The 17,420-nt window shown below is 52.9% G+C and overlaps 1 protein-coding gene across 1 annotated transcript in view; it reads right to left on the minus strand.

Moving 5' to 3' along the window:
- Positions 1-12,481, minus strand: part of LIPG (lipase G, endothelial type) — a 29,038-nt gene extending 16,557 nt beyond the window's left edge. Inside the window, exons 1-5 of the mRNA XM_075532926.1 lie at positions 12,144-12,481; positions 8,119-8,282; positions 6,325-6,504; positions 5,073-5,184; positions 242-463 (exon numbers count right to left, since the gene is read on the minus strand). Of these exons, the coding sequence (XP_075389041.1) occupies positions 242-463; positions 5,073-5,184; positions 6,325-6,504; positions 8,119-8,282; positions 12,144-12,240 (775 nt within the window). The 5' untranslated portion in view covers positions 12,241-12,481. The remainder of the gene's footprint in view (positions 1-241; positions 464-5,072; positions 5,185-6,324; positions 6,505-8,118; positions 8,283-12,143) is intronic.
- Between the last annotated feature and the right edge of the window lie 4,939 nt (positions 12,482-17,420).

The following is a 17,420-nucleotide window of genomic DNA, read 5'->3' on the forward strand; positions in this document are numbered from 1 at the left end:
TATTTCTATATTGCTTGATGTTTTGCTTCTTATCATAACCAAGATAACAGTCAATAACAATGATGGAATTAAAGCATGAGCAAGCAGATTGACGACCACAGGATGGCTATGTGCAGGCCTGCAGGATGGTGAGGAGCTTTCACCGCAATGTCTGAGAGCCAATGGGTGGGAGGGAAGTGGGGAGAAGTACTGAAATGCATGCTGTCGAGCTCCCCCATGCAGCAGAGAAGAAGGAACTCACTTCCGTATGCAATCGACCCCAAGATGTCGTTGAGCCCGCAGCCTGGCTGGAAGTCGCCTCCATTGGGGTAGATGTCGATGTGGCCTATGGGCATCTGGATCCCAATGCTCAAGCCGAAGGAGGGCGTGTAGGTGTGGAGGACATCCACAAAGTCTGCGTCGTCTGGGGAGAGCCTCTTGTGGATGTCCACGCCTTCAAACATAGGCCCAGCAGGATCCAGCCCTGCAGGGAGAAGGGTAGCCAAGAGCGGCCGCACCAGGCAGCAAGTCAAGGTGGCTCTGGCTGACGGTGAAGTCAGCATGTGCAGACTGCAGGGCAGCCTCTGAGCCCGACCCCAGGAATCAAGACATGGAGGCCTGGTATCTGCTCCTGAAGTGCTGACACTCCTTTCCAAAGCCCTCCCGTGTCCTGACACCTCGGCTGTCTCGGTCATCGGGCCAGGAGGGTCACACACTCAGCTCCAGAGAAGCCCAGGCTGTTAGAACCGGAGCAGTTCTAGGAAGAATACCAGTGGACTGATGCTGCGCCCTCCATGCCACTCCCCCTCCCCCAGGCACCTGCCACACCTGGCTGGTGGGGGCAGCAGTCAAGAATAACTACAGCATCTGTACCCTTCTGGGAAGAGCCCTCAGGCATTGCAAACAGAACCACTTGTCTTTGAACTTGCTCTTCCCTGGCCTCTGGCTTTGAGGCATCAGACTCAGCGATGAAATCACTGATTGTACGGATGTTTGCACAACTCTTGTTAGTGTGATCTAACTCCTCAGTTGGGGAGCGTGTACCTTATGTGCCAATGAAACTGCTTTTAAAATGGTGAGAGAGGGGCTCGCACCAGATACACTGAAAACTCACACCCAGGCCTCCTCAAAAAACTCAAACTCACTGTCAACTAGTCAATTTTGACTCACAGAGACCCCATCAGACCCTCTGGAGCCACCCGGTGGGTTTCCAAAACTATACATCTTTACTGGAGTGTGAATTCTCATCTTTCTCCCACACTTTGGTTGGTGGATTTGAACTGCTGACCTTACGGTTAGGAGCCCAATGGACAACCCGCTACGCCAGTGGTTCTCTACCTTCCTAATGCCACCACCTTTTCATACTGTGATGACCCTTATGCTGTGGTGACCCCCCAACCATAAAATCATTTTCGTTGCTACTTCATACTGTCATTTTGCTACTGTTATAAATCAGGCCACCCATGTAAAAGGGTCATTTGATCCCCAAAGGGATTGCGACCCACAAGTTGAAAACCGCTGCACTATGCCACCGGGATTCCTCCGAGCCCTCCAGAGCGCTGTTTTTGCAGCCATGGTAAGAAAACTGGTTTGGCCCCAAACTTGTTGCATCCAGCAGGCAAGCTGTGCTAGGTAGGACGCTGGATTTCACCTTGAAATTGCACACGTTACTGCAGAGTATGCTCAAACTCCATGGGCCACTGCACAGGGTCTCACTGCCATCAAGTCAGTGCTGACTCATAGTGACCCCCTGTGGGTTTCCAAGACTGTCACTGTTAACAGGAGTCTTCCTCCGCAGAGCAGCTGGGTGGTTTCGAACTGCTAACCATGTGGATCACAGCCCAACATGTAACCACTACACCTAGGTAGTCACTGGAAAAAAAATATCTTGGGAAGGACCCACAAAAACCTTGAGTGTTTTGGGGGCAGAGGGGGAGGGGTGTGGAGAAGGAATCTAGCCCCAGCTAGCAACAATAGCAAGAGACTTCTTGATAGTCTTAGATTCTGGAGCCGCGTACATGTACAACTATTCAAAGAAAACCCTGCTAAAGCCTAGAATGTACATCACCAGGTCCCCGGCCCTTGGGAGATTCTGGCGAGCAGGTATGGTGCAGAATGCAGGCTCCCCGGGTAATGTGAAAAGTCGGGGGGAGGGGAGGGAAAGTGGGTGGAAGATCAGGAGGGTGAGAGGGTTGGGGGAACAAAAAATGTATGTGAGAGGGGGGAGGAGCACTAGGACTAATTGTCATTACATGACTCATTTGAAAAACAATTAACCATAAAAGAAAATATTCTAAAATTGATTGGGGTAATGATTGTACAATTCTTCTTGATATGATTGAACTATTGAATTGCATGATATATGGATTATATGCCAATAAAAAATTTTTTTTTAAGAAGAAAGTAGGGGGGATATGGACCAGATCTTGAAAGGCTTCCCTGGGTGTTGGTAGCATCGATCGAGCTGAAGCTGTGTGTCCTAATTCACACAGAGCAGGTAAGCTAATCTACAAGAGATGAAGTGCTATCACAATGCCAACATTAGCTACTATGACTAAGTCCAGCTGATGATGGGAACTGGGTTTCCCCAACCTAGAAGCCTCTTTGGCTTGCAGACATGGAAAGAAAATCCCGAGAAAGCTAGGAAAAAATGTGCAGCAAGAGGTGAGCGACTGCTCAGTCTAGAACACTGGTCCTCAATGGTGAGTGCTTTGGGTCTCCAGATGATGCACAGTGGTTATGCATCAGGCTGCTAACCACAGGGTCAATGGTTCAGAACCACCAACTGCTACTCTGGAGAAAGATGAGGCTCTCTGCTCTCGTCAAGTGTTACAGTCTCGGAAACCCCCAGAGGCCGTTCTCCCCTGACCTATGGGGTTGCTCTGAGCCAGGACCACCTTGATGGCCCAGAGGGTGAGTTTTGAGCAGACAAACTTGGTTGTCACATTGTGAAGAAGCTACTGGAACCTAATGGGTAGAGGCAGGGACACCACTGAGCATCGTACTGTTCACTGGCGTTCCCAAAAGAGAGCACCATCAGGCCCATGTGCCAGCCGGGCTGAGGTTGAGAAATCTGGGGCTGGAAACAAGGAGAAGGAAAGAGGTGGGAAACAGAGCCGTATCCGCAGAGCCCAGGCGGGCAGAATCAGGGAGCACCCTGTGAGACTTGGGGTGGGCGTGGGAGGATCATTTTGGAATAAACAAAGGCCAGCTCTGGGCTCCAGCAGGCAGAACACTGGGGAAGCACATTATTCATGAGAGCCAGTGGGGGCTGCAATGCTGAGGCGTTGTCTGTACTAGCTTCAATGCATGTGTGTCTGACCAGGAAAGAAAGGGCGCCCAGCCTGCCTGGGGGTCCCTGTGTAGTGAGGCCCCCAGAGGAAGATAGATGGTGGAAAGCAGTGTCTTCCCACAATCTTGCACCCCATTTTGGAGGCTGTGAAGGAGCACACTGCTGAGGCAAGTGGCCTCTCCCTGCCTCTTGCATGTCCCCTGGCAGGAAAAAAAAAAGAGAGAGAGAAGAGCAAATGCTCTATTTTGCCACTAACACAAGAGAGGGGCTCTCTGCCTGGTATGAACAAAGGTCCCCAGCAGACGGTCAGTGCTATGGAAACCAGGCTGTGAGGGAGGAATGCAGGCGGCGGGCCGGGTGGGCTGGGCCAGTGGGCAGCCCAGTGCTCACCCACCGGCCGGGCCAGCCTGCTGGGACCTGCCTGTCCCTGACACGCACAGCCCTGGCCTGTGGGGATACTAAGACTGTTGTCATCTTTAAGGACGGACATTGTGCTGGCAGTGGTTTGAGTTGTTCAAACCAGTTGTCCTCAGTAACCCACAGGGACAGTTCTTCTCCATCCTGTAGGGCTGCCATGAGTCAGGATGGACCCCACCGCCCTATGGCGAGTCAAACCATAGACCTTTCATGGCGCCAAGTACATAGCCACCAAGTCAGCCACCAGGGTACCTCCAAAAGAACTCAACACACACCAAACCCAAAGCTCACTGACACTGAGTGCATGCTGACTCACAGTGACCCTGGGCGACAGGGTGGAACTGTCCCTGTGAGTTCCTGACACTGGAACTCTTCACGAGTGTAGGAAGCCCCACCTCTCCCCCTTGGAGCAGCTGGTGGTTTCAAACTGCTGACCTTGCAGTTAGCAGCCCAACGCATAACCATGGTGAGCTGGACCGCCTGGGAAACCTTAGGAAGCAACTCGACACTGTCCTTTAAAGTTGCTCTGAGTTTGGGTTTAGGAAAGGTTCATGATGGAAAACTCAACTTCCTATTGGCCTCATGGATACTAATATCAAAGAGGCCTTTTCAACAATGGAGTTCCGTCACCCATGCTAAACAAGTCATAATCACCATGCCACGGGATGGTGCCACGGGACCCTGGGAAAGAGGCCGTTAATGGAGAAAACGGAAGTCAGAGGCTGAACCCAAATGCGAATCCACCACTCATTCTTTCCCCGTGAGGCCTTGCCATGAACCCCAGAAATTCCAAATCCAAGGTTGCCCCTTCGCTTTGGCCCTTAGTTATTAGCTGTGTCTCAAGCGCCTCATCTAGGAAAGGAGGCTGGACTCCATCCCTGGTCTTCAAAAGATGCTTCTTGGTGCTCTGGGGCTGCCCCCGGGGAGATGAAGGCCAAAGGACTGGCCTCAACAGAAACCAAAACCTGATGCAATTGAGTGGGATCCTGGTGACCCCATGGCTGATTTCTTAGAAGTAGGTAGCCAGGCCTTTCTCTCGGGGCACTACTGAGCAAGCTCAAACTTCCAACTTTGTGATTAGCAGCCAAGTGCACGCACAGTTGTGCCCCTCAGGCCTCCAGCCTGGCTAGACCCAGAGTCAACCAGAGCGTCTCCTTCACCTGCTTCCTGGATTAGGTCCCCACCAAGTTCCATTGGATAAAAAGCTTTTGGGACTGAAAAGACCAGGTGAGAGGCTCTGGAGTAGATGTCCTCACAAGTTTCTTCCAAAGCCCACCTGCTAAGAATCCCCCATGGGCGCACTCTGGGCAGAAACACCAGGTTGTCAGGGATGCAGAAGGATGTTCAGGGACCACCAGGGGTGGGTGGAGGAAGCAGTACTTACCTGTGATCCTTCCCACAGTTCCTTTCACCAAGTTGCCGGCATACCCAGCCACGTGCGCGCCCAGGCTGTACCCAATCAAGTGGACGTTCCCCAGAGAGAATTCCTCCTTACTCTGCAAGAAGTCACGGAAAGCATGCTTGGAGACCTGTGCGATAGCAGGCCCCCGGGGTCACCAGCACGGGACAACTCTTGGTGACAAAGGAACAGGCACAGGAGCTGTGGGCACGGAGACTGGCCAAGCCGTCGCTGCCAATGACAGATGGGCATGGATGGGCAACAGCCAGGTAAGGGAGAGGCCAAGGCTCTCGGTGGCATTTCAAATGCCAGTGGCCCAGGGCGGGGTGGGAATTATGAGAGGCTGCATACCTGACCCTTCCTCTACATGTGCTCTGTTCTCTCTTGCAATGGTGCAAGAGGGAAGGAGGAGGCCATGCAGAGGTCAAAGTCACCAGGCTCCCCAGAGACCAGCGTGCCAGCCACAGCCTGCAGCAGTCAGACCTTGACCTCCACCCCACTCCCAGGAGAGGCCAGTGTCCTCACACTCCCACCTGGTGGTGAGGATGGCAGTGGGGCTTCGACACTGATGGCTCAGGAACTAAACCCTGCAAAGCAGCTCCAGCAGAAGTCTGCAGAGCAAGTAACGAAGAGCTGGGGCCAGAATCCACCAGACTCCATGGGGAAGAGGAAGATTCAAGTCACGTGGCTAGTGTAACCCTGACCCCAAATAAGGCCTCTGATCTCAGGTAAATCATTAACCTATAAAAAGTCCGTTGGAGACCTCAAGGTCTGGTCTCCACGCTTGCTATTTTAAGGGAGCGTTTAGGCTGCATCGGCTTTAACCAGCCCCCTCCGCCAGCCTTCAGAACAGCTCATCGCTCAAGACTCCGCAGAGGCAAGACTAGATGAAGGAAGCTGGCATTGCAGATGACAATCCATCCCAGGCAATCTAAGCGCAGCCGCGTTTCAAGTCAACAAGTAAGGACCCAGAAGGTCAAGTTTCTTGCGGCAAATAAAGCGAACAGGAAAAACAAAAAACAAAAAGATACAGAGATGTCACAATCTCGGAAAAGCTCTCTGGAAGTCCCAGCTCTCATATGTCTCAAATGACACTTAGTTTGGTAAATATTTTCATCCCCCTCCGCACCCACCCCCAAAAGATGTGGACCAGATTGGTCGGGTCAGTATTAGAGGGTTGAGGTTTGCGATCCTGCTGGTGAAAAATGGCCCCCTTCCCTCATTCATCTGCACTCACCTGCAGCCAGTCGAGCAACCTGGCAATCGTGTGGCCCACCAGCCTGGTGTGGTTGACTGCGTCCGTGTAAAGCTGATGAGCCAGGGGCAGCCAGTCCACCACCACCACGTTGGCGTCTTTCTCCCTTGTCTGAAGGGCGGACACCAGCTTGTGCAGCCAGTTCTCCAACATCCCGCTCATCTAGGGAACACGAGAGGGGCCCTGACTCTTCCTCTGGGTTGCAGGAGGACTCCTCGGGCGGCTCAGAAAACCGCTGGAATATGGGCTCCAACTGGACTCCAAAACCTTCCCCATGGCTACTTGGGGGACCAAATATTTGCACACAAGCAAGGCAACCAGGACCAAGGTCGCCACAAGGGTATTTGTCGTCCCTGGCTTTTGCCATCCCAGGATTTCCATGGCTAACATTTGATCGGTGACCAGTGTTCTTGGCACCTGCCGTCTGCTGGGACTCCTCTGAGATCCAAACCCACGGGCCTGGCATGAGGTTGGTCTGAGTCCCTGGCACAGTTACGCAGCGGCCCAGACATTCGTTCAAAGACAGCTGGGAGGGTTGCCCTGGAGAATGAGCTGAGCTCCTCAGAGATGCCGGGAGATGCTTTCTCCCGGGCCAGAGCAGGGTTAACAAATGACCCCTTCCCACAACCTGTCTCTGCCATCCCTTCTCAACCCCGGCGAAGGGACAACGGTCTGCCCCTGGAATCTCAAATGAGAACTCAGGCCACATTTTCCCACAGACTCAAGGTTACAAATGGCGGCCGGGTCCAGCGGCGAACCTGCCCACAGGAACGCGAGGAGATAAATAGAGTTTTCTGTGCCTCGCCTGGGAATCCGAACGTCACTTAGAAGCTTGTTTCTGTGGGAAATTGCTGCTGAGGGTTCCAATCAGATTACAAAAGAGCTTTCTGGAAGGCAACTCATTTGTAAATCGAGGACAGTTTGTATTTGCATTTTGACAAATTAAACGACCCAAATTACATGATCCGAATTGCGGACTATCAGGATGAGGAGGAGGAGCCGCAAGCCTCCCCATGAATCACCTCGTGAGTAAGTGCCAGCCCTCCCCTAGGCGCGGCCCCAACGGTGGTTGACGTTCCTACAGGCCCAGAAAGCATGTAACGGATATGAATTTCTCGTCGTGTAGAAGCAGAATGCCCCCACCCAATGAGCCCGGGCTCGACTGTCATTCTAAGAATGAATGCATCCCTCCCTCTCTGGTCAAACGCTTTGGAGGCTGAGCCTTGGAGCTCTTTTCTGTTGAAGTTTGTCATGGGCCTTTTGATGTGCATTGCTCCGAGAGGGCCCATAAAGAGACTCCTGCCTTTAAAACAGGCCATCTTTGCAAACAGGAGGGCACCATGCCAAGGGCAGCCAGCCAGCCAGCCCCAGCTGGCTCCTCATCTCCTCGGAGCCCAGCAAACTGCTGCCCCTCAGCTCCCATCTTAGGGAGAGCCGGCTCCCACCGGGCAGCGGTTGACCAACGTAATTAAGTGTAATTAGAGGGACTCTTAAGAGCTGGTGGAGCTGGGTTGCTGCCGTAGGAAAGCCACTTTCTGAAAGCCGCAGTGTGCCAGCTTTAAATGCCACCCTGCTGGGGCCCACTTGGCCCCCTCCCCGCAGTGTTACTTAATACATCCTTCACAGATGTCTGAAATACAAGCAGCCCACAAGGGTGCAGGGTGACTGGGGAGGCGGGGGGGGGGGGGCGATCTGGAAGTACCAGTATTCTTTTTAATTGACCAAGACAAAGGAACCCAAACTCCCGTGCAGCGTTGCCGCCCCCCGGGGGCTCACCGTCCATCCGTGAATGATGAAAAAGGTCTTCGCAGTCAGGTTGAAACCACAGTCAGCCAACAGCCGCTCGTGGCCCAGGGAAAGGTAGCATTCTTCATGCTCTGGGTCCTTCAAGGTGTGGAGGTGAAACCTCACAGAGGGCTTGGCCACAGCCTGCCTGACATCTGCCGAGAGAGAGAGAGAGAGAGAGAGCCAAGGATGGGCGTGTCTCGTGGGCTGGCTGGGGAGGGAGAGACCTGGGGTCTCATTCTGGTCCAACCTTAGAGAACTGCCTCACCACCTGTGGGTTTCCGTCTTTACATCTGTTGAATGAGGATAAAGGAGCCCCGCGGGCTGTTTACTGTAAGGTAAGCTGAGTTCAAAACCACCAGATGCCCCACGGGAAGTACATCAAGAAGTACAGTCTGGGAAGCTCACAAGAGGACAGTTCTTACCGGTGGCTAGGAGTCTGAATAACTCCATGGCTGGCCAGCCGGCCTTGAGCTTGATTTTGAGTTCTTGGAATGAGGATGACACGAGCCCTCCTCCACTCCCAGAAGAAGCGTGGAGACAGTGTTAAAGGGACAGGACACCCACACTTCAGTCCTTCTGCACTGGGATTCATCATTGTGACTGAGCAGTCAATTACACTCCTGCTTTCCTAATGCCTCCCTCCCTCCTTCTCTCGGCTTCCTACTTTCAGGGACAGGGCCCCCATTCTCTTCTTGAAATGCTTGGGACAGATTAAGTTTGAAAATCCCAAGTTCTCTCAGCATTCAGCTCTCCAGCCTGCGGTACGTAGGCTATATTTTATAACCCCTCCAGCGGGCTCTGAGCGCATTCCTCATGAAATAATCACGCTGCTGTTTCTGCAGGGAAATGCAGGACACTCCAAATCCCAGGGCAAAAAAGTGCAGCTCCTGTCAATTTGGGTCCACTTTTGCTGCCAAGTGGGGTCAAGTCAGGTAAGGCCAGGCCTTGCTGTCAAACAAATTACCAAACACATTTTCTGCTCTGAGATTCAGGGATTGGAGGAAAGGGGATGTCGGGCTGTTGTACGTTGAGCCTCCTCCTAATGTTCTTATCTTGATTCCAACTCTTACTCCAAAGTCCTCGTGCATTTCAGCGTCTCGGACAGCACCAGGCAGTACTCTCCATCTCTCCGTTTGTTCAATAATGACAGAGGCCAAGGAGAGCTTCCAAAACTCAGCCAAGGGCACCTATGAGTTCCATGCCCCGGAACACTCAGTGGGTGCTGTAATCACCACACCATCTGAGATAATCAAAGATCCACCCCACCCAGTACTCTTTCCAGAAAAACTTGGCCTGATGATGAGCGAAGATATTCGAGTGCCAAACAAGTGTCATTCTTCCCAGCAATGTGAAAATGTGCTCTGGTGGAGAAGTGGGTTATACACTGGGCTGCTAGCAGCAAGGTCAGCAGTTCAACCCCCATTGGGAGAAAAATAAGACTTTTTGCTCCCATCAAGATTTACCGTCTCAGAAGCCTACAGTGGCGATTCAACCCTTCCTATAGGGTTGCTATAAGTGGAACTGATGGAACTGACTTGCTGGTAGTGAGTTTGGTGTGCGTTTTGAACAATGGAAGTGGCGGGGGGTGGGGGAAATGACTAGGGAGATAAAAGCCAAAATGAGCCTCCCAGGAGCTTGACTTCTGCTCAAAGAATCATGGAAAGAGAAACTAGGGCAGTGGAAAGAACAAGGGAGAGCCGAGACAGCACCAGATGTACAGGGGACAAGGTTCCAGAAATTTCAGCTAAATTCACAAGGGCTGACCTCGGATGAGTCATTACGAAAGTGATGGACAGACATCCCCACCAGGGAGAAATGTGAACCACGAACATCTCTAGTTCAACGTCTCCCCAGCGTCCACCAGATAGCCATTCCCACAAGGGCCAGGTGGGGACAGCTAGAGAAAAGGAGCCAGCTGGCTTACTGAGGCAGACAGGTGGCTCCACCCACATGTCTATGTGGGGGTGCTCACCACCACACCGGGCCTTCTCTGGGCCCAGAATTCTCTGGCTTCCTGGGTCTTCTTTCAATCTCCCTCAAGTCAGTCTCAGAGACTTCATGCACTCCTAGCTCACTCTGCCACCTTCCGTGTGCGGCTGCTTGCTCAGGGGGCAGCTTCTCAGTGAGGCTTTCCCTAATGACGTTAAAACAACACCACTCCATGGCTCTGTACCTGCCTCCTCAAGCCTTTTCTCTCCCCCAGAGCACGGTGCCCATTAGGTTCCCTCAGTCCATTCCAACTCACAGCAATTTCATTGGGCAGAGTAGCACCGCCCCCGTAGAGTTGGGCATTGTGCTGTTGTTAATGGCAAGGTCCTTGGGAGAGGGGCAGGGCTTTCTCTGCCCATAAAAATTGCAGCCTTAGAAAGCCGCAGAGGCAGCTCTACCCTGTCATAAGGTCCCCACATCAGCATTGACTCGATGGCAGTGAGTTTTTTTGTTGTTTTTTTTTTTGTTTTAATCTTTATGGGAACAGACTATCAGGCCCTTTCTCCTATGGAGTCACTGAGCAGCTTCAAACTGCCAACCTTTTGCTATAAGTCACACCTGGCTAACTCTTTCACTGCTGGGGTTCCTTCCATAACACTGAGCGTACCCTTGATATGGTTTAACTCATGTCTTAATGTGACTTAGGAGACCTGGTGATGCCTTGGGTTACTAACTGCAAAGTTAGCAGTTTGGAAGCTCCAGCTGCTCCTTGGGAGAAAGACAAACCTTTCTATCCCTGAACACAGTTACAGTCTCAGAAGCTCACAGGACCAGTTCTACCCTGTCCTCCAGGATCTCTGTGAATCGGCGTCCACTCAGTGGCACTGAGTTCTTGTGTGTTTGACAGGAATTAGTCGTTCCACCCCTCAAATGTAAACACGTGGGCAGAGACTTTGGAGTTGTGCTTTCTCAGACTCTCCAAGGTCTGGCATTCAGCAGACATGCAGTCAATGTTTTTCCGACTAAAGGAAAAGATCCATAAATACCGGGAAGAGGAGAGCACGGCAGTTGGAAGGAAGTAGTTGAGCCTTGGACAGGAGTGGGGAGTTTGGCTTCTGGTAGATAAGCCAGAGTAAGGACATGTGAAGTACACCAAAGTTTTCCCATTCATCCAAATCAAGGCCCCTACCGTAGCACACCTACGTGCAGGTAAGCTGACAGGGAGCAGCATCACTTGGTCCAACCTCAACAGAAAAGTGGAAGATATAGTGCTTGGTTCGATGTAGAAGGAGCCTCGTGACTCAGCCCAGGTGTTGGGGAACACACTCCCAGCCGGCCACACTCCTTCCAGTGTCTCAGAGAATCCAGGGCTGCCATAGAAAGCCCGGAATGAAGAAGCGCTGGAAGCGCCAAGGAAGGTGAAGACGCGCATGGAGGAGGCAGAGGGAGGCACCGAAAGACTACTGGGGAGGAACCCGGTGACTCAAGAAATAAGCCCAGACACTGCTCAGCACACATTACCCACAGGAGCCAACCCAGCAAGCTCCAATCAAACCCAAGCCAACGCCCGCAACCTTAACCGTCAAAGCCCAGGATTGAGGCGGAGCCAGAGGCTGCAGCGCTCCGCCGCTCTGCGGGAGAAAGTAGAGGCTTTCTCCGCCCTTAAAGAGTTACAGTCTCGGAAACCCACCGGTACAGACGGCAGTGAGTTTGGTTAGAGTTCTTGCCTCTCAAACTTCTAGGCTCAAAGGCAGGGGAGGAGGTTAAAGGATGCCTGGCAGGCACCTCGACTTCTGGACAGCACCGGATAAATGAACTAGGTAATACAGGACAAGGGAAGAAGGCTGGAGAGCGCCAGCGCGCGCGCAAGGCCAGCCTGTTGCCGGCGGCACTGTGCGCAACGCGGGGCGCGAAGGAGAAGCGCCCAAGGAACAAGTGGACTTCCAGGCTGCCAAGGAGGAGGAAATGGACAAAGCGGTGGGGAAAGTTACGAAGAGGCTTTTGCAGGATAGCGGAGGGTCGGAAAACAGCCCGGGAAAGAAAAGAGAAGAGTGGAGGAAATAGAAACCCGGGCGGCACGTTACCTTGTTGCTGTCCCTCCGGACTGGCATCGGTGGGGCTTCCCGCGGCGAAGCAACAAAGGGTACTCCAGAGGCAGAGCAGAACCACGCGGCTTCTCATGCTGCCCGCCACGCCCCCTCCCCTAAAACTGCAGAGCCAAATCCAAACCCCACACACCGCCTCCCCGGCTTCTTGCACCCCACACTGGGCAGGCCCGCGTGGGCAGCCCTCTCTCCAGCAGCTGTGGGAGGCTAGGCAGTTGAGGGTGGGCCACAAGGAGGGAGGACGTGGAAAAGGACAGCCTGGCTCAGCCACGGCGCGGGCCGATGGGCTGGGGGTCGGGTCAGCCCGTTCTCTGCGCGTTAGGGAACAGGCTAGCTGCTGTCACTGCGCGAACTCCCAGGGAGTTCGTGTTTAAAGGATCGGAGTCATCTGACCCATCGCCAGATGGTGATTTGCATAATTTATTCGCGCCTCTGGACTCTGATTGGTCACACCTTCGCTGACGCCCACACCGAGATTTCCCAAAGTTTGAATGAAAACGCCGCACATCCCACCGCGTGGAGGTGCCTCTGGCGAGGCTGTGCATGCGCTGCGCTCCTCTCTCCGCCCTCTTTGCCCGCGGCCACATCTCGAATCACTCACCTCCACCCGAGCCCTACACACACCGCGCCCTCTGCCGCCCTGCGGGAGTCATCTCCCCCCCACCCCCGAACCCTGATCCCGTTGGGAACACTATGCCTGGAGAAGGAAGGTCCACCTTTCCAAGACGCAAAGCGCCCCTCTATCAGTTCTCCCACCCAGAGAGGCCGGCGACAGGTGCAGGGGGCAGGTGTAGGCAGCGCGATTGGAGGTACCCTGAACTGTGGCCAGGGTTCAAGGTCTGCGCCACCAATCAGCAGCTGCAAAATTCCAAGCAAACCCCTAAATTTCTTCACCGCCGCGCTCTGGTCTGCAATATAGGGGTGGTTAGAGTGTTGCGGAAACTCTGAGAGAGGCTGCGCTGAACCGCTTAGGCCAGCGCCTGGCACGTGGTGGGCGCTCTCTTACCCCTGGGATGGGGTGGGGGGTAGCAGAGGACTGGAGCGATGCCACTCCGCACAGGGAGCTTTCTTTGGAGGGAGGTTGAGGCGTAAGGCGCTAAACCAGCCGGGACTCATAAGAACTACCTGTTGAATGGAATCCAGAAGTGTCTTTCTCGCTTCTCCGATGTCTCCCCCACCCCTTCTCCCTTTTCCCTCTCGCGTTCTGGGTCCCTGCTCCTCCCTGGTCTCTCTGCGCTTCCTCCCTAGAGCCCAGGGCTGACAGCTCCAGCTCTGGCGTCCGCAGCAGGGGAACCAGGCTTGAGTGGGGGTCCCAGCCAGCCTTGGTCCAATTAGCCAGTGAGTTTCCATAACCCCAGAGGGGGTATTTAGAAGCGGCTGTCAGAGGGCTGCGCTGTGCGCTGCCTACCTCCCCGCCCCACCCATGCCTCATTCCAGGCGAGGCGGGGGGCGGGGGGGGTGCTCTTTGGGAGACTTGTGCGTAGCAAACCAGTTCCCAGCAAGCAGGTTCCGACTCTTGTTACTCCTGCTGCCAATGGAGCCCAGTGGATTCCTAGTGCATGTTACAAGCAGGCTGGCTTTCTTTCTGGATAAAAACCCAACACACTCTATAAAATACATGGTAAATGCCTCCTGCTGTGTTGCTTCCGCCCCCTCCCCCTCTCTGCTGGCCAAATATGCACACTGAAGGCCGGCTTCTCCCTGTGCAACGACGGAAACTGAGGCACGGACACTGGCAGGTTTGGGGGATTCTTCCAACAACCGTGTCTCTGGCCTGTGCTCTGGCTTTGATTTGTCAATTGGTCCCTGGATACGAGCCCTGGACCACTGTGTTTCCATCTCAGTGGCTGTCATACTGCCATGGAGTCGGTTCTAACAGCGACCCTATAGCACAGGGTAAAACTGCCCTGGTGAGTTTCAGAGACTGGAGCTGTTTTCGAACTATGGACTTTGCAGATCGCAGTCCTATGCATACCCACTAGGCCAGTGGGCGAGAATTCAGTATTTCCCAAAGTAGGAGATACTGCTTCCACTGACAGGATCCAGGTACAAAAAGCAAGTACCTTCACTCAATCCTGAACAATAGTACAAATGCTTTTTAACATCCCAGGGAGGTGGAGGGGGTGGGAGTGAGCGGAGGTGAGTAAATTTTTTTTCCTGAAAGGGTGGGCCCTATCGAGTTGAGAACCTTTGCAAATAGTAAGTAATCTGGAGACATAAATTCATTTCTCTGTTCTGAGCTACTCAAAGCCATAGACCCTGGCCAGTGTGCGGGAAGCCTGTTGGGAGTCCTAGGAGGAGTCGGGGGGGGGGGGGGGGGAGCCAGGTGGTCTTATAAAGTGGGTGACCCTGTCTGGAAAGGAGTGGAGGTTGAGAAGAGGCATGTGAAATTCTGGTTAAGGACTAACAAGGTCCACTTTTTAAACTGCTAAGACTATGACAACGTGCGTTACTGCAAGGCCGGTGGGTTCAAAACCGCCGCCGCTCCATGGGAGAAAGCTGTGGCAGCCAGCTTCCACATAGAGGACAGCCTCCAGGCGGTTCTGCTCTGTCCTGGAGGGCCACTGTGGCTGGAGAGCAGTGGGTGGGAAGGCTACGAAGGCTTTCCGGTTCTGTTGCCATTTGGTTAGAGTGCCCTCCTGTGTCTCCATGTTATAATGCCATGTGAGAACCAGCAAAGGCGCCTGAGATGTGTCATCGCATTGGCGTTGCAGGAGCATCATCCGTTACGTTTCAGAGAGATGCCGCAAGAACCATGGATTGGGCTGAGAGCTTCCCATGTGGAGAAATTCCCAGCTCGGGGATCTCAGCAGAAACTTCTGTGGGCGCTGCACTCAAAATGTCCAGATGGTGGGCTACCACAGTAGAGGACCTGTGGTTCTTTTTGTTAACCCCACAACTGAAGACTCCTGAAATGTTAAGGAATGATCCCCCCCACCCCCTCTGGTAAGAGGAGCCTACCTTCTGTAAAACCTGGCACACAGAAAACCAAAAATCAGACTCCAACTCCTACCAACCCTATAGGACAGGGTAGAGCTGTTCCTGTGGGTTTCCGGGGAATAAAAAGCCTCCTCTTTCTACTTCAGAGTGACTGGTGATTTCGAATGGCTGGCCTTGTGGTTAGCAGCCCAACGTGTAGCCCACTGTGCCCCCAGGGCTCCTGGCACACAGAAAGAGTCCATGAAATACTTACAGAGTCAGTGCACAATGAAGCCAGGGGTGACGCTCCAAGATCAGGTAGAGTAGTCAGCAGGTGCTAATTCGCTTTGAAACCTCTCCACGCTGAGGCCAATGGGAGACTCAAATCCTTCAGGAACACAGACTGGGAAGCACTGGCCTCTTCATTGTCACGGGATTGATTCTGGCTCACACTGGCCCTATAGGACAGAGCAGAACTGCCCTGGGGGGCTCCAAGGGCCAACTCTGTTGCTCTGCCCGGAAGCACACTGCCTCATCTTTCTCCCTGGGGCGGCTAGGAGATGGAGTCCTGCTTTTGTGTGGTGGTGGACGTGGTGGCAGCATCGACAGCAGCGGCAGAGGCGGCAGCAGCTGAGTGCTTTAACCACTGAGCCTCTAAGACTCGCAGCATTGGGTAGGTGAGAGTAGTTACAGAGAAAGTTGATTGAGTCCCTTGGTTTAAAACCTCTGAATGCTGTGTTTTTGTTTTGTTCTGTTTTTCTGTATTTCATTTTCTATATTCTGTATATGAAATCCAGAGGGGGGGAAGCTATAGACAGTAGCTTCATTGCTAGCTTCCTGGAGGGGATGGCATGGAAGGTTGGGGGGAGGTGGGAAACTGGTAACAATGGCTATAAGAGGGAAGTGGACGTTCTAAAGTTGATTGTGGAGAATGGCCAATACATATATGAGCAAATGGCCCCGATCATTAGCCATCAGAGAAATGCAAATTAACACACCCATGAGATACCATCTAACACCTTGAAGATAGCCCCATCAGAAAGTCAGAGAGCAACAAATGCTGGAGGGGATGTGGTGAGACAGGAACGTACAGCCTCTGTGGAAAGCAATCTGGTGATATTTAAAGCAGATGGAAATTGAGCTACCCAGCTACCCCTCTACTGGGCATATACCCAGAAGAGCTAAGAAATAAACCACAACCAGTCATCTGCATTCCAATGTTTATTGGGGTGCAATTCACAATTGCAAAGAATTGGAAACAACCTAAATTTCCATCAGCAGATGGCTGGATAAGGAAACTCTGGCACATACACACAGTGGAGTACTGCGTGGCACTAAAAAGCACTGATGATCACAGGAGGCACTTCGCCTCGTGGAAGGCGTTGGAGGAAGCTATGCTAAGCGAAGTTAACCAGCACAAAAGGACAAGTACAACCTGAGTCCCTGAGGGAAGTATAACCAGCACAGTAGGAATAGACAAAAAGCCACTTACCTCACACGATACGCATTGAGGTACTGGCAGTCAGGTGGAGGTCAGACCAAACCCAAGGACGTACATGTTATTCCAACACAAAGAAGGTATTGGTTGTGGCTCCGCAGAATCAGGGGTGTGCATGCAGACCCCACCACGGTGCACCAAACCTTGAGGGGCACGTAACGACATGGAGCAATGCATGGAAAGATTGGGCTACAGGGCGGGCCCCAATCAGAGCCAAACTGACCCCTCCCTAGAAGCATGTGAGACAGAGGACAGCACTAGGCCTGCAGGTTGGGGAGAGGGGCCGGCCTGCCACGCCCACAATGAAGCAAACCAAGAAGGAAAAGGAGAGAGAGAGAGCCTAGACCCGTATGGGCACACACTGGAGGACTATGTCCCGGCACGGAGCTGCTAAGGCACAGGGAGGACTGTAGGACTGACAACAGCTCAAGATGTGATGCCCCCTCGTTGGAGCATACCAAGACAGAGGACCATACTGGGGACACACAGCGGGGAGTTAGTCTGAGCACCCCACCGTGGGGAAAATCAAGAAGGGGACATAACAGATCAGCAAGAGGAACAAAGCAAAGTCACAAAGCCAGCGAGGAGCCCCCAAAATAGACTTCAGGCTAGAAGGGCAGTTCCCAGAATTCCCCCAGGACCAGTGGGGAGATCGTCATAAAGATCAGTGGACAGACCTGGAATTATGTATGCTTTTTTGTTTGCTATTTATTATTATGTTTTGTTTTCTCTTTTTAGACAATCTTTTGTTTTCATTTTATTTGGGCTCTGTATAAGATAGGCATGGGAAGCAAGCTGGAGGAAAAAGATATGGGACCGAAGGTCCCGGAGGCACTTGG

This window comes from Tenrec ecaudatus, chromosome 15 (genome assembly GCF_050624435.1).
Source record: "Tenrec ecaudatus isolate mTenEca1 chromosome 15, mTenEca1.hap1, whole genome shotgun sequence".
NCBI classification, from domain to species: Eukaryota; Metazoa; Chordata; class Mammalia; order Afrosoricida; family Tenrecidae; genus Tenrec; species Tenrec ecaudatus.